Source organism: Lissotriton vulgaris, chromosome 4_1, assembly GCF_964263255.1.
Source record: "Lissotriton vulgaris chromosome 4_1, aLisVul1.2, whole genome shotgun sequence".
Taxonomy (NCBI): domain Eukaryota; kingdom Metazoa; phylum Chordata; class Amphibia; order Caudata; family Salamandridae; genus Lissotriton; species Lissotriton vulgaris.
In genome coordinates this window covers 1,383,888,703-1,383,905,968 of record NC_141691.1, presented here as the reverse complement: position 1 = coordinate 1,383,905,968, position 17,266 = coordinate 1,383,888,703, and the positions used below count along the sequence as shown (strand labels likewise).

Sequence of the window (17,266 nt, the reverse complement as noted above, 5' to 3'; positions counted from 1 at the left end):
TAAATGAGAAAGTACAGCTTGTATTTAAACCTGAATACGAATCTAGAGGTAGATATGACACACTGAAAAGAGGGAACATCCTTAGACTATTTAAATCATTTCCAACATTAGACAATATTAAGAATGACGATATTAATTCCATTGAATTTATTGCAGATAAGGATAGTCCTCAAGAATCGACATTTATCACTTTAAATTCAATGTTAATAGCAGAAAAAATCTTAAAAGAACTTAAGACATTTAAAACCTGGGGAATTTTCATCACTAAGCAGGCACCAAAAGTCTATCCTACCCCATTTATTAATGAGATAAATCATGTCCCAAATGAAAAAAACACTAAACAAAAAGGAACAGTGCTAACTAAGGAATGCCCGGGGTAGATCTAGTAATACAACAAGAGTAACATCACCACCTACTATAATAGAAAACATTTCAGCAATAAATGAAAAATGGATTTACCAGGCACTTCATAACAATATAGATCAATGAAGGAATAACATTATAACCCCCCAAACAAAAGTAATGGAGATGAGAATGTGTTCATGGAATATAAATGAAGTGGAGTCAAAGCTTTATAATGCACAAATAAGCTCAATACCCTTCCCATGTCACATTATATTCCTCCAGGAAACCTGGGAAATACACTCTTTGATATTGGAGGGTTATGTAGGTTATTATGAACATGCAAACAAAATTCATAAGTATGGACGACCGAGTGGGGGGTTAGCAACCTTTATTTCCAGTAACCTACAGGCTGATCATGAGCAACTTGTATCTAATAGTAAAAACATACTGAAATGAAATGAAATGAAAAATTGCATTTGTATAGCGCATAACCGCCCTGGGGCCTCGCAGCGCTTGAAGATAAAATGGTTTTAGCGCAGGCTCGGGGCAGATCAGAGAGATTTAGCAAACAAATGCGTTTTTAGGGCCTTTCTGAACGAGAGGAGGTTGCTGTTACCCCGGATGGCAAAGGGGAGGGCATTCCAGAGTCTGGTCGCCGAATGAGAAAAAGAGCGGCCACCCCAACGGGCTTTGTTAATTTTAGAGGAGGTGGCCAGCTGCAGGGTACCAGACCGAAGGGGGCGTGTTGGAACATAAGGCATAACCAGAGGGTGCAGAATCGCTGGGCCTACACGGTGGAAGGATTTGTGCATGATGCACAGAGATTTGAACTGCACTCTGGCAGCCATTGGGAGCCAATGAAGGTCCTTCAGAGCCTTCCTCGCCGACTGCCGACGGGACAGATTGAACAATAGGCGGGCCGCACTGTTTTGTGTGACCTGGAGCCTCTGAAGGACCGAAGCCGGTGCTCCCAGGTAGAGAGCGTTCCCGTAATCCAGGCGAGAGAGAATGAGGGCCTGGACCATGATCCTCCTCGCCTGGAAAGGGAGCAAAGGGAGCACCCGCCGGAGCATCCTCATTAGTCCGAAGCAAGTGGCAGCAGTCTTAGTAGCCTGGACAGAGAAATCAAGGGCAGTGTCAAGCCAGATCCCGAGGCTCTTTATCTGGGACTTGGGCGCAGGAGGAGCGCCAAGACATGGTGGCCAGACGGGTGCAAGAGCAGACGGGGAGGGATTTCCAAGGAGAATGATGTCTGTCTTCTCCCCGTTAAGCTTGAGACAGGAAGCTTGCATCCAACTGGCAACAGCCTCTAGACAGGGGCCTAAGGTGTTGGATGATCCATCTGCATGGTCTAACGAGACCACCAGCTGTGTATCATCCGCGTAGGTGACTATACGCACACCAAAGGGATGGACTATCCTGTCCAGAGGTTCCATGTAGGCGTTAAAGAGGGTCGGGCTCAGGGAGGAGCCCTGAGGGACCCCACACCTGAGAGAATGTTTAGGAGAGACTGTCTCACCCTCAAAGACCCGGAAAAAGCGCTCACTCAAAAAGGAGGTGAGCCAGTCCAGAGCTGCGCCCGACACGCCCATGCCCGCCAGTCGGTATACTAGCGTGGCATGGTTCACTGTGTCGAACGCGGCACTAAGGTCTAACAGGATAATGGCCACCTTTCCTCCCCGATCCAAAGTCGTTCTTGCTTCCTCTGTGACCGCCAACATGGCAGTTTCTGTGCCATGTTGAGGGCGAAAACCTGTCTGGGAGGCACGCAACAGACAGTTGGACTCCAGATAGTCTGTTAAGATATTGTTGGTGTGCCTCTCCAGCAGTTTACTCAACCAGGGAAGCAACGAAATGGGGCGGTAGTTGGACAGGTTGTTCTGGTCCAGGGAGGGTTTCTTGAGAAGCGCCCTCACCATGGCACACTTCCAAGCGAGTGAGACCGACCTGGACACAATGGAGGTGTTTAAAGCTTCCAGGATCACAGGACGAATAACGTCCAATGCCTTGACAAGGATCCGGGGGGGTGCCGGGTCATTGGGGGAGCCAGAAGAAACTTTGGAGATTAATCTATCCAGGCTGGCGGTATCAAGAAGCGGAATTGTGTCCAGTTTGCAGGGAACCGAGGAGTCAGCTGGCCTAGGAGGGACGGAGGGGGTATTGACTGTAGGATTACTAAAAGATGAATATATGGTCGAGATTTTCTTGGAAAAAAAGGCAGCTAGCTCATTACAGCGGTCTTGTGCCCCTTCAACAGAAGGACGCTCAGCCGGAGCTGAAATGAGAGACTTAGCTATCCTAAAGATTTCTCTAGGCGCATTTGCTGCAGCACTAATTTTACCTTCATAGAAGGAGGTTTGTGCCATTTTAATTTCTGATTTATAGAGCCTCATTGCGGACCTGTATTAGTCTTTCCTAGACTGAGAATGGTCCTTCCTCCACGCTCTCTCTAGTTTGCGGCAGTCAAGCTTTAATAACCTCAGAGCAGGAGTGTACCAGGGTGCAACTTTAGGTCTTCTGATGAGATTACAAGGGCGTTTGGGAAGAACTTGGTCTAAAGTGCTGGAGATCCAGTGATCAAAGTTGCTAGAAGCTAAGGCAGGGTTCAAGGCCTTTCTCGGGGGGTCTTGAGTAAGGGCGGTTGTCCAATCGGTGAGGGGAAGTGAGGACCATTTCCTGCCCATGTATTTTATAGAGGCTTCAGGAGGGGGACAAGAGTTAGAAAGCCAGGTGAACGGTATCAAAAAATGATCGGTCCAAGGCAGAGGAACAGGGGACTCTACATTAAGGTTGATATTACTGTATATGTGATCGAGAAGATGTCCCTTCTTATGGGTCGCCTGATAGCCTCTCTGGCAGAGGTCTAACGCTTGCATGTTGGCCCGCAAGTTATTAGCTGCCGTATCCTGGGGGTCATCTGAATGGATATTAAAATCCCCAAGCAAAGTGAGGTTAGATGAGGTCACGGCTGCGTTAGCGGTGAGATCAGTAATTTGAGTGATAAAATTGTTGAGGGAGCCTGGTGGTCGATAGAGTAGAATACCAGAAAAAGTGGTGGTAGGGGAGAGATCAAGTGCAAAGTGTAAGCTCTCACAGGTCAGCAAGGAATTAGAAGTGACCCGACACTTAAAGGTGTCCCTATATAAAATAGCTAAGCCCCCGCCTCTCCCCGATTGGCGGTCGAGGTGCTTAAGGGTGTAGCCTGGAGGAGTGGCCCATATTAAGGACGGGTCGTTGTCAATCTGAAGCCAAGTTTCCGTTAAAAATAGGGCATCAGGATTAAGCTCATCAATCAACAGATGCAACTCTGTGGAGTGTTTAGGTAGCGACCGGCAATTAAGGAGATACAATCTCCAAAACTCTCCCAACGGTAGGGAGCCGCTACATGGGCGGGAGGTGCTCCATGTACAGTGCTTGCAGTGATGGTCGGTGTTAGCTGGAGAGACGGAATGGCAGCAGGAAGGACTGACAGGGGGGCGTAAGGAGTGTAACCACAAAGAGTTGTAGACAACTTGATTACCGACCATGATGCCGGTCACCACCCCAGACCAGGACCAGCGAGAAGCGTCTGGACGCGGACTGGCGCAGACTGGCTTCTCTTTGGCGCCTCTTCGGCGCGTATACGGCGCTACCGCAGCGCGTCACCACTGCGCGGGATAGGAAGAGGTCATATAGATTAGGCCAGGGTGGAGACTAGCCCGTCAACCTCCCCAAGATGGCTGCCCAGAATGGGACAACCAGGAAGTGGTGTCGCTTAAGCCTCCCTCCACACAATCAGCACAAGCTGTGGTGGACCGGGGAGTAGCGACCAGAAAACATGTAAGAGGCACAGCAATGTAATTTAAAAACACATATTCCTCAATCAATAGGTTTTTAAATTGTTAAAACGAAGTAGCAGCAATCTAATTTTAAAAACACATATTCTTAGTCAATAGGTCTTTAAAATTATTAAAAACGAAAGTAGCAGCTTGCAGAACTCCTGGTCGCATTCAAGCACTAGCGCTATGATCTTTGTTGGTAAGTGATCGTGCGCGCAATACTCCCGCCTTAAAATAGTGAGGGCCAGGGGGGAGACTAGCCCGTCAACCTCCCCAAGATGGCTGCCCAGAATGGGACAACCAGGAAGTGGTGTCGCTTAAGCCTCCCTCCACACAATCAGCACAAGCTGTGGTGGACCGGGGAGTAGCGACCAGAAAACATGTAAGAGGCACAGCAATGTAATTTAAAAACACATATTCCTCAATCAATAGGTTTTTAAATTGTTAAAACGAAGTAGCAGCAATCTAATTTTAAAAACACATATTCTTAGTCAATAGGTCTTTAAAATTATTAAAAACGAAAGTAGCAGCTTGCAGAACTCCTGGTCGCATTCAAGCACTAGCGCTATGATCTTTGTTGGTAAGTGATCGTGCGCGCAATACTCCCGCCTTAAAATAGTGAGGGCCAGGGGGGAGACTAGCCCGTCAACCTCCCCAAGATGGCTGCCCAGAATGGGACAACCAGGAAGTGGTGTCGCTTAAGCCTCCCTCCACACAATCAGCACAAGCTGTGGTGGACCGGGGAGTAGCGACCAGAAAACAGGTAAGAGGCACAGCAATGTAATTTAAAAACACATATTCCTCAATCAATAGGTTTTTAAATTGTTAAAACGAAGTAGCAGCAATCTAATTTTAAAAACACATATTCTTAGTCAATAGGTCTTTAAAATTATTAAAAACGAAAGTAGCAGCTTGCAGAACTCCTGGTCGCATTCAAGCACTAGCGCTATGATCTTTGTTGGTAAGTGATCGTGCGCGCAATACTCCCGCCTTAAGATAGTGAGGGCCAGGGGGGAGACTAGCCCGTCAACCTCCCCAAGATGGCTGCCCAGAATGGGACAACCAGGAAGTGGTGTCGCTTAAGCCTCCCTCCACACAATCAGCACAAGCTGTGGTGGACCGGGGAGTAGCGACCAGAAAACAGGTAAGAGGCACAGCAATGTAATTTAAAAACACATATTCCTCAATCAATAGGTTTTTAAATTGTTAAAACGAAGTAGCAGCAATCTCATTTTAAAAACACATATTCTTAGTCAATAGGTCTTTAAAATTATTAAAAACGAAAGTAGCAGCTTGCAGAACTCCTGGTCGCATTCAAGCACTAGCGCTATGATCTTTGTTGGTAATACTGAAATATAAAACAACTGATCAAAAGATAAGGTCATTAATTATGATCAATTTATATATCCATCCAACAAAAACAAGTAGAGCAACTATATGTGCAAATCCTAACAGTATTTTATTGGAACAAATGCTGGAGATCCATTAATGGACTATGTGATGACGGGGGATTTTAACCTGAATTTATTAGTACCATTTACAAGGGATGACGTCACACAATCGCAAGACCTTCAGTGGTCAATCCCCTAACAGCATCTAGGCGTTATGACTAAATATGCACGTAACAAAATTGCTACAACATTCATTAAGGACATAGAAGCACTGGGTTTGCGAATCCTTAATGGCCGATTTAAAGAGGATACTCCCCCAGCATATACGTATATCACGCACAATGCAAGCACTAGGATTGACTATACAATGGTATCACTCAATATATTTTAAAATGTAAGTTCATATATGTTAAAGTTGGTGATAGTGACCATTGTCAGCAGATAATAACCACCAATTTCAGAAACAACATTAACCAATCCTACCATACTGTGTCGGGGTACACTGGAATGATAAATTATAAAAAACGTATCTGGACTAATCTGAATAAGGATAAGATGAATGAACAAGTCCAGAATATCATAGAGCGTTGCTTCAATGAAAGACCAATGGAAACAATAGTTGAACAATGGGTGGAATTCACCAGGAAAATAGTGAAACCTCAAACTCAAGATAACCTCAACATAAGGAGTGTAAAAGAAAAAGGAGAAGAAAAGGATTCCTATATAAATCTTCCGTATACAGTAACAAAGTTAAAAAGAACTCTGAATAGGATAAGAAGACAAATAAAAAATACGACTGCTAATGAGGAAACCCTAATTAAATTGAAGTTATTAAATCAACACCTAAAAAAGTTAATATGGAATGAAAAATATCAAGCAAAACAGGAATTGTGATCAAAATTATTTCATGCAAGCAAACAAGCAAATGCAAGAGAATTTTGGAAAATCATAAACAAATTAGTGAGGCCGAATAAATTGGTAGTTTCATCAACTATAACTGAGCAAGAATGGGTTAAATTTTCAGGAAAACATCTAAACCGTAATGGAAGTACAATAATCAATACAAAAACACAACTAACTATTATACCCAGTCATGAGATGCAAGGAAATGTTTCAATATCAAAAGACCAAATAGTAAAACTAATAAAGAAACAGAAAGATGGGGCACCAGAACCCAATGGGATACCATTTGCCCTTTATAAAGAAAACCCAGACTTATGGTCGAGCTACCTAGTAAAGGTATTTAAAGAAGTCATAGAGGCAGGTATTATCCCTGAGTCCTGGCGAGGATCCTTAATCTCCCCAATATTTAAGAAAGGAAACTGGGCGCTAGCGGAAAACTATAGACTTATCACTCTTCAAGACACGGATGCCAAACTATTTGCTGGAGTACTTCTAATTAAATTAAATGAATGGGTAATAGAAAACAAGATTTTACCATTGAACCAGACCGGTTTTATTAAGGGGCTTGGAACAATGACGAACATTATGGCGTTATCATTAATAATTGAAAAGTCACTCAGAGTTAAACAGCCCTTGTATCTATGTTTTGTAGATTTTAAAGCTGCTTTTGACTGCGTTCAAAGAAATCTACTGTGGAAAAAACTCCTGGATAAAGATATTCCAACTGAACTATTAAGATTGATTCAATTGGTATACAGTAAAACCTGGGTAAGAGTGAGAATGGGGGACGGCCAAACATTAACAAAGGAGATCCCAGCACTAGAAGGGCTAAAACAGGGATGTGTGCTGGCCCCCCTTCTTTTTAATTTATTCTTGGGAGATTTATCAGGAAATCTGGATGAGCTAAATGCACATCCTCCGAAACTAGGGGGCAAACAGATATCTAACCTAATGTATGCAGATGACGCCATCCTCTTAAGTCATACCAAGGTTGGACTTCAGCGTCTAATTAACTGAACAATCTCGTATGCTAAGGAAAATGGAATGGTGATAAATGAAACCAAAACAAAAATTATGGTGGTTACTAGGAATATAAAGCTGAGACAAAAAAACAAATGGTATATGGAAAGCACGAAACTGGAACAAGTACAAGTGTACAGGTATCTGGGTGTACTATTCGACCAGAAGGGAAATTATCATCTACAAAAACTGGATATACAAAGAAAATCTAATGCGCTAACTGCAGCATTCAGGATATCACAGAAATCGCTTGGGAACCTAACCTATCTGCCGCTCTTTAAATGAGGCTAAATTACTACCAACCATAGCATACGGCAGTGAGGCATTAATGGGGAAGGATGCTGAACTAATAAACAATGTTCTTTCAAAGACATACACATCTCTTTTTTATCTTCCAAACAATGCATCACCAGCACAAATTAGATTGGAATTCGGTTTAAATAATCAATATTTTGCACGAAAAGGCCAGTTTATCAAAACCTGGTATCGGATAAAAAACGACCATGATAATCATATAACTCAGTTACTTTGGCAAGAAATAAATAATAATATGAAGTCATTGGCATGGAAGTATCTTAATGAAGCAAAAGAAGAGTTTGTAATCATGCCAATTTGGAATAACACGATAACCAATGGATCGTTTAAAAAAAATTGTAAATCGAACAACAAACCACCTATCACTTGTACATGATAAAGATACTCTTGCAAAAAGAAAGCATTCATGGACGTTAATTAATGGATATCAAAAAAAGAAAGTACAAGAATACTTGGAAATCCCCTGGTCTGAAAAAAGTAAACAATGTCTCCTAAAAGCGAGATTTGGAATCCCACCGGGCCTTAGTCACCTCCCCCCGTGGAAAAAAACACATTATGTAGACTTTGCAAAGCTGGAGAAGAGAATATTGTCCACCTCTTATGTATTTGTCTAGGACTCTGTAATGAAAGACGCACATCACTTAAATTGCCTTTTAATATACGTAGAATAAGGACATGCATGCAGGCACTGAAAATTTGTCTTCATTCAAATGATATAATCATGAACGCTGCCTTCGTAAGGTTCTTAATGCTAGTAATTAAAAAATTGGGAGAATAAATGATAAAATATGAGCTTAATGAAATTTTAACGAACTTTTTTTAGGATGTAATTGCTTTTAATGTATCTTTTTTTATATATTTGGCAATATTGTAAGATTTTAAATAATCAAACAATAAAGAATTTATTATTACTGATGCTTGCTTGCAGAATAGCGGGAGGATAAAAGTTCTCTTGCAAAGTGAATGGACTGGATTGAAAAATCTAGCTGGGCATAGTGCACCAATATGTCAAGCGCCATTTTCCGGATCTGGTGTTTCTTCAAGAGATCCAACTAGTGAGTGATAATTGTTGAATGTTAACCAGACGGGGTTACCGGCCTATACTACATGGTGGCTACAGATTCCAGAGGACTGGCCATATTGATAACGAAGTCATGTAAATTGAAGTTAAACCAGGTAGTAAAAGACCAGGAGGGTCGTTGTGCGATGTTGGTCTGAAGTTGGGGTGGAGCTAGTATTATACTTTGCTCTGTCAGTCTCCCGCCCGGCCTGCAAATTGGGTGTTTAAGGGAACCGAGGAAAAAAGCTTCTTTAGTTTCCGGACTGAATACTGATCATTTGAGGGTATTCCCTTTAGAAGTTTCATACATATAGTGGATAGAGAAAGCCTATAGTAATGCTCGTTCTCCTGCATTACTGAAATCCTAAAACATCTGAAGTCTTTGATCTGACAATGCCATACTTCTTTAGTTGAGGTACTGGGAGAAGATCACCTTAGATGGCCGGTTCCTTCAGAAAGCGAAATTTAGATAGTACCTCCCATTTTAAGAAGGTCACCACTCACTGCACAAACATTTTGCTAAAAGCTCAAATCTGTGCTTAAATTTTTTTTAGAAAGCCACCCTCTCTCAACATGACAGGTTTTATTGGAGATACGTTCTGATCACCAAACAGAGGGAGATATTGCGACCAATTTTAACCTCAAGTTTTTCCTTTTTCTGTTTAGCACTTCCAGACTTTTATTGGGTTATTTGTTGTGTAATGTTGCATTTCAGCTTCTAGCATCTACCACCTCAGAGAGTAAGGCTTGACTTCTTTAACACAGACAATTTAACTTCCAAACAATGAACTTGGTTAGCAAATTGAATGATGGTAGTTGTGGGACAGCAGTGGCAATCTAATGGACTTGCACAGAATACTGATGAGTGACCACAAAAGAAAAAGAGCCTTATGGTATCATAACATTTTTCAGTGAGTGATTAAAAACAACGCGAAATCCCACAGAAAAAGGTGAGTTGTGTGCTTCATGCTATAGCATGGGGCAGATACTCTTGATTACATTTGACAATATTATAGCAGAAGTATTTTGACAGTTTGAGACGAGCTTATCAAGTTGGTTGCATAGCCCTAAAGGTAAATAAACCAATGGCAACGAAAGGAAAACAGAATTTCTTTATACCTTGCTGATGAGTTCACCTATGTATAAGTGAACTCAGTGAATCAGTGGAAAGTGAAGGGGTGAACATCAGAAGGTGACTGTTACTGGATTGAGAAAAGTACAAATGACCGCGGGAATAAAACAAGAGGCCTGAATCAGAGTTTGGCAGTCGGGTTACTCAGTTAAATAAAAACTAGGAAGATATTTCATCTGCTTTATTACAAGGGCATTATATCCTGTATTACTTGTAAAAAGGATATCCACCATGTTTCTGACTAAGTAACCCTGCCTCCAAACTCTGTTAGATCCAAAGTATCTTACATAGAGAGATCATTTGAAGAGATTGATACGCTTACTAGGAAAAATGAAACTGAGGTAAAGTGCTTCCTTAAGCGGATCTGTAATGTTTAGACAGCAATACGGGATAGTGGGAGGGAATATTGAAAACACCTCTAAGACGGCAGTTTTGCCTCCACTAGGTTATTTTACAGAAATGTATATAGTGCTGTATTGCCATTAGTATGGCCTCACAGCTCTGTCCGAGTTCTGGTTATATGCATCCCTATCCTCAAATTCTTTCAGACTATTTTCTCATTGTTTGACTTGGATCATCAGTATTGTGGTGCCCTTGTGAATTAGTTTGGTGTATTGCGTAGATTAAAAAGTAAAATATCTGTAACATCCAGCTGGACCGTCAGTCTAAGAAGTAAAGTGCCTTGAATTCGTAGGGTTCTGGGAGTTAAATTTGACTAGCAGGATCTTCTTGCTGAATATCATACTTTATGCTTTTGTGATAGCATTGTGAACTTTTCCGAACAGAGTTGAAGAAATGACAAGTAAATATGTACCACCTTGCCATGTGAAGTTGAGATGTTGAAACAATGATGCTGTAGAGAACAACAGATGTGCGTCTTCAAAGATGCAGCCGATACCGATGGTCATCATAAATCTTGGGAGTTGTATTTTTCTTTCATGCCAAGAAGGTATAGGTTAAGTTGATGTTAACAGGACATTCACAGTTGCATTTATTATATATATTGCCACAACTAAGACAGCAGCAGCAAGAAACCACGGATCACAAACTCAGGTTTTAGTGAACCTGGTCCCGTTCATAATTAAGATAGTCATGACTAGAGGTCCTATTGAAGAATCTATAATTTCTCAAACTACAGTAGACCCTGCCTAAACAAAGGTGAAATGAGACAGAACGTTATGGCACCCCTTCTACACAGGCAAAAACGTGCCCCAGTTTTGACAAAGCTTACTTTGAACACAAGGAAGTGGAAGAATGAGAGAAGCATGTAATCGAAGCCAAATAATGCAATTTCCTAAGTATTCTTCAGGGAACTCAGTGTCCAGTCCCTGTTATTACATCAAAGAATGGGAGTTTTATTTACAGGCGAGTGTAAAATACGAAAGTGTTAAAATTGTGATTCACGTTGAAAAGCTGTTAACTTTTTGGGCTTGGTTAAGACCTTAGACCTTTGTATAGCACCCTATAGGCGAATGTTATCCTTTTGATGTTTATGGCTTACCTCAACAGATTTGGGGACTTTTTCACTTTATTATCAGTGGTACCTAAGAGTAGCAGTTAATCTAAGATGCGTTCCGTTTAATGTATCGGTGACTGAGAAGCAAAGCTATGAGAACTTCGCCCTCAGCATCAGGAGCTTGTGCACTGTCCTGAATAGGTCTTCTGCCCAGTACCTCTGTGTCACCACTGCAGATACCACCTAAGTTTTTCCCAAGTGGATCTTGTTTTATCTCAGGACTCTGTAATGTGTATACATGTTTCAGCGTAGTTCCTATTTATATCTGTTATGTTGTGGTATAAACACTTGAAAACGGAAGTTGCTCTGAATTTCTAAACATTTTCAGTTTTTAAAGATGAAATGTAAATTATTTATCAAAACATAGAGGCATTTTTTAAGGAGCGCAGAAACAAGATATTTCTATTTTCCTTAAAGGGCAATCAAAGGAAAAACCTGGAATCTGCTGTGTCCCAAATTGAGAATCAAAACATGATGCTGCAACATAGAATAAACGAATATCAAAGGAAGGTGGAACAAGAGAATGAAAGAAAGCGAAATGTAGAAAATGAAGGTAAGACTTTTTCAGGCTCAAACAATTGTGATAAGCATTTCATTGTATGTATATGGTATTTGTGTACTGCTAACCTAGACAGCAGAGAGCAGTACATGGTCAAAGACCACAATAAAGTCAACAAGTGATGGAAGAGGTTGTGGACGATTAAAGCATTGTGATGTGGTAGTGTTTAAAGAGGTGCGCTTTCAGCTCTTTACTAAATCAGTGTGCGTTGGGGCAGGCTAATTGATAAGGAAATCTTGTTCCAGATCCGAGAACATCGATAGAAAAGGCCTGATGCCTTTTTTATTTTTTACACTTATTGGTATACAGTTCGAAAAAGTGATCCCTAAAATGGTGGTGCGTGTAATTATTTTTCTGTAAATATGATAAATGTTCCATGGGTCATAGATAGTATTTAAACCAATCGTTATCCACAGCTTTTTAAAACAAATGTTCTTATGGACTGCTGTAGCACTCATGTAAAATAAAAATGACTGGGCTGTCTGTTTGAGAAAAAAAATAAAGGACGCCTGTTATGGGCCATGGTTATTGACTGCTGAAACCTAATGGGTTGGAGATATAGTAAGTAGAAATACGTTTGTAGTAAGTTATTAATTTTATAACTGAAAGAGACACGATAGTGATAGATTCCTTACCTTAGAATATCCCCAGGCGTCAGACTGGATCTGGAAATTTTTGCGTAGCAATACAGCTGCGCGTCGGTAGGCGTCGTCTGCGGCTCCGCGTCCGTCGTTCGCGCCGGAGTGACGTCGTCGGAGTACTTAGACGCCGCCCATGCGCGCTGACGTCAGTTCTTCTTTTTTCCGCGCCAGCTAGCGCAGATCCGGAGAAGCTCTACCCCTAGTCATTTTTTGACTAAACTTTTTTTGATCTTTTGATCATTTCAGTCTTCGACTCTATCGGTGCCGGTAGGGATGCCCGGGTTCAAACCCTGTTCGAAGTGCGACCGACTGATGTCTGTTACGGACCCCCATCGCCGGTGCCTGAAGTGTTTAGGCCTCGACCACGATTACCGTACCTGCTCCGACTGCCGGGCCCTGACGTCTAAAGCTAGGCGGGAGCAGTCCTGCAAGCGACCGTAGCTCCAGCAGTCGGCCCCGTGCCGTTCCAGGTCCCGGACCCACGGGAGGTCGAGGGACCGGTCGCGGGGTCGGAGTCGAAGTCATCGAAGCGGTCGTTCGGTGACAAAAGCGAGGCCAGTCCACACCTCCCTCCACAGCACCCGCCTCAAAACCTTCCTAGTCTGAGTTTTCAGGCCCATGTGATGCCTGTGGGAGGCAGGGTTCGCCATCACCTCTCCCACTGGCGCACTATCATGTCAGACAGGTAGGTGCTGCAGATCGTCCGAAGGGGCTACTCCCTCCCCTTCGAGGTGACCCCTCCATCCATGCCACCGCAATTCCACCGCGTATCGGGGGATCACTTGCAACTTCTGCAAGAGGAAGTCACGGCCCTCTTGGCCAAGGGGGCCATTGAGCGCGTTCCTGGGCCAGAAGTAGGGTGTGGTTTTTACTCCCACTACTTTCTGGTACCCAAGAAGGGCAAAGGGGGGCCTACGCCCTATCTTGGTCCTGCGGAACGTCAACGGCTTCCTCTGGAAGGAGAAGTTCAAGATGCTGACTTTGGCTCAGGTCTTAGCTGCCCTGGACCCTGGAGACTGGCTGGTAGCGTTGGACTTGCAGGACGCTTATTTTCACATCCCCGTCCTGCCGGCCCACCGGCGTTACCTGCGGTTCACGGTAGGCCAAGAGCACTTTCAGTTTACCGTGCTCCCCTTCGGCCTTATCACCGCCCCACGGGTGTTCACGAAGGTGATGGTGGTGGTCGCAGCTCATCTGCGCAGGTTAGGGGTTTCAGTCTTCCCCTACCCAGACAACTGGTTGTTGAAGGCGGGCTCGCCCCAGACAGTCGTCAGCCACCTCCAGACTACGGCCTACCTCCTGCATTTGCTGGGGTTCTCCATCAACGTGCCGAAGTCGCACCTGTGTCCCTCTCAGAAGCTCCTCTTCATCGGAGCGGTTCTTGACTCGGCGCAGTTTCGGGTTTACCCTCCCGAACAGCGGGTTCGGGATATACAGGCTCTGATTCCCATCTTTCAGCCTTTATCCCGAGTCTCGGTCAGGTTGACGCTGCAGCTTCTGGGGCTGATGGCCTCCTGCATCCTTCTGGTGCATCACGCCCGGTGGCGGATGCGGGCTCTGCAGTGGGACCTGAAGTTTCAGTGGGCCCAGCATCAGGGCAACCTGTCCGATCATGTCTTGATCTCTGAGGGCACTGCGAGACAACTGCAGTGGTGGCTCACGGACCGCGATTGGGTCAGTGGCAGATCCCTCTTCCTACCCTACCCGGAGCACGTGGTTGTGACGGACGCGTCCCTCCAGGGCTGGGGAGGCCACATGGGAGAGGCGGAGATCAGAGGCCTCTGGTCTCCAGCGGAGTCCCGGCTCCATATCAACCTTTTGGAGCTGCGGGCGATTCGTCTAGCACTGAAGGCATTCCTCCCGTCTGTCCGGGGTAGTGTAGTGCAGGTGTTCACGGACAACACCACCGCCATGTGGTACTGCAACATACAGGGCGGGGTGGGGTCGTGGACCCTATGCCAGGAGGCTCTGCGCCTCTGGCAGTGGCTGGAACATCAGGGCGTGACCCTGGTGGTTCAACACCTGGCAGGCTCTCTGAGTGCCAGGGCGGACGAACTCAGCCGTCGGCGCATGATGGATCACGAATGGCGTCTGAACTCGGACGTGGCGCAAGGCCTCTTTCAGCAATGGGGAGAGCCTTGGTTAGATCTATTCGCCACAGAAGAGAACGCGCAATGTCATCAATTCTGCGCGCTGGAATTTCCAAGGCGGCACTCGCTCGGAGACGCTTTTCGTCGCGAGTGGAGTTGCGGTCTGTTATACGCCTTTCCGCCTATACCACTTCTGCCCAGAGTGTAGAAGATCATCAGGGGCGACCGGGCCCAGGTTATCCTTGTGGCTCCGCACTGGGCTTGAAGATACTGGTATCCCGAGTTACTCAGCATGTCAGTCGATCCCCCGATTCGTCTGCCTCTTCGGGAGGACCTTCCGTTGCAGCAGCTGGGGACGGTTCTGCACCCGAACCTGTCCAGTCTCCACCTACAAGCTTGGAGATTGAGCGGCGGCAGTTGAGGCCATTTGACTTGCCTCCCGAAGTCTGTGATATCATTCTGGCAGCCAGGCGTCCCTCCACAAAGTCGGTATACGCCTGCAGGTGGAACAGATTTGTGGCATGGTGCACAGCAAAGGCTGTGGACCCACTCTCTGCACCCCTTTCTGAGGTTCTCCTCTTTCTTCTTTCCCTTGCCCAGCAGGGCTCTGCTCTGGGCACTCTCAAGGGCTACCTTTCTGCTCTTTCTGCCTTCCTACGGCTACCTGATCAGCCTTCCTTATTCAAGTCCCCCATTGTAAATAGGTTTCTGAAGGGCATCACACACATGTTCCCTCCTGTTCCCTTTGTGATGCCCCAGTGGGACTTGAATCTTGTACTTACTTACCTGATGTGTGCTCCCTTTGAGCCGCTCCATACCTGTCCTCTCCGTCTTTTTACTCTGAAGACTACTTTCCTGGTGGCCATCACCTCTGCCAGGAGAGTGAGTGAGCTCCAGGCTCTTTCTTCGACTCCTCCTTTCCTCTCAGTTCATCCGGACAAGGTTGTGTTGCGAACAAGACCTTCCTTTCTGCCCAAGGTTGTCACGGCCTTCCACATTGGGCAGTCCATTACCTTGCCCACCTTCTTTCCGCCTCCGCATCCCCCGAAAGAGGAAGAGAGGCTCCACCGTCTGGACCCAAAACGTGCGCTCTCTTACTACCTAGATGGCACACGCCAGTTCCGGGTGGATGACCAACTCTTTGTTGGTAACGTGGGCGCGAAGAAGGGAAAGGCGCACACAAGAGGACCATCTCGCGGTGGATCATCTTGTGTATCCAGGCATGTTACTCCATGGCAAAAAGGAGCCCCCTGCTAGATTGCGGGCTCATTCCACTCGAGCCACGGCGACAACTGCCCTGGGCCGAGGAGAGCCCTTGCAGGACATTTGCCAGGCAGCTACATGGGCCTCGCTGCACAAGTTTGTAAGACACTACTGCCTGGACAGTCCAGTCCGGAGGGATGGCTTCTTTGGCCGTTCCGTCCTCCAGGACTTTCTGGTGTGATTATTGGTTCGCAGACCTACCACCGGGGGTTGGTATTGCTGGGGTATCTATTCTAAGGTAAGGAATCTATCACTAAAGTGTCTCTTTCAGATGCACAAGTTACTACTTGTGTAACAATATATCTGTAAGAGACAATAGTTAGTGATCGATTCCTTACCGACCCACCCATCCTCCCCGTTCTGCGAACCGATATCTAGGGTTAAGGTCATCCCCTTTCAGGGCCCTTGTTTCATGGCACCATTGCTGGTTCTATCATGGCTCTGCGTATCTGGCGCTGAAAAGCTGTGTATCTGAACTGACGTCAGCTCGCATGGGCGGAGTCTAAGTACTCCGACGACGTCATTCCGGCGCTAACGACGGACGCGGAGCCGCAGACGACGCCTACCGACGCGCAGGGGTATTGCTACGCAAAAATTTCCAATTACAGTCTGACGCCTGGGGATATTCTAAGGTAAGGAATCTATCACTAACTAATGTCTCTTACAGATATATCGTTACACAAGTAGTACGTTGTGCGTATAGACTTAAGATGCCGATTTGATTTTATATATGCACAAAGTATTCAAAGCTATGTTAAAAAAACATCATTGTTGAATTAAGTCAATTATTTAACAGCTGAAGACCATAGCATATTTTGTTTAACTGCCATGTATAAAAGGTATCATTGGTCAATAAACCTAAGGACATAAAGCCTTTAAGCTCTTTTTGAAACTTTCAGATAAATCCTAACTCTAGAAATTAAGAAGGCCATTCCTTGCATTAGTCAAATGAACTTTAGTGTTCTTTCATGCAAGGTTTCTTTTATACCTGGCACTCACTGAGAATAAACACCAAGTCTGTTTTGGTGCATTTGTTAAATTCTTCAAGCAGTGAAGGACAAATTGTGCTAAATGTTTGGTTGTGTATAACGTATTTTTTAAAGTCACTGATTCACACATTTTTGTGTCTCTTTATTTGTATATTATTTGATTTTCAGCAAGTTAACATTAAGCCTGGGCGGTGAACTACGCTCTGCTTGCGGAGTTTCCTGCA

At 44.7% G+C, this 17,266-nt stretch overlaps 1 protein-coding gene across 1 annotated transcript in view; it reads left to right on the top strand.

Moving 5' to 3' along the window:
- Positions 1-17,266, top strand: part of ROCK1 (Rho associated coiled-coil containing protein kinase 1) — a 2,273,505-nt gene that overhangs the window by 1,130,614 nt on the left and 1,125,625 nt on the right. Inside the window, exon 14 of the mRNA XM_086965620.1 lies at positions 11,918-12,053. Within this exon, the coding sequence (XP_086821746.1) occupies positions 11,918-12,053 (136 nt within the window). The remainder of the gene's footprint in view (positions 1-11,917; positions 12,054-17,266) is intronic.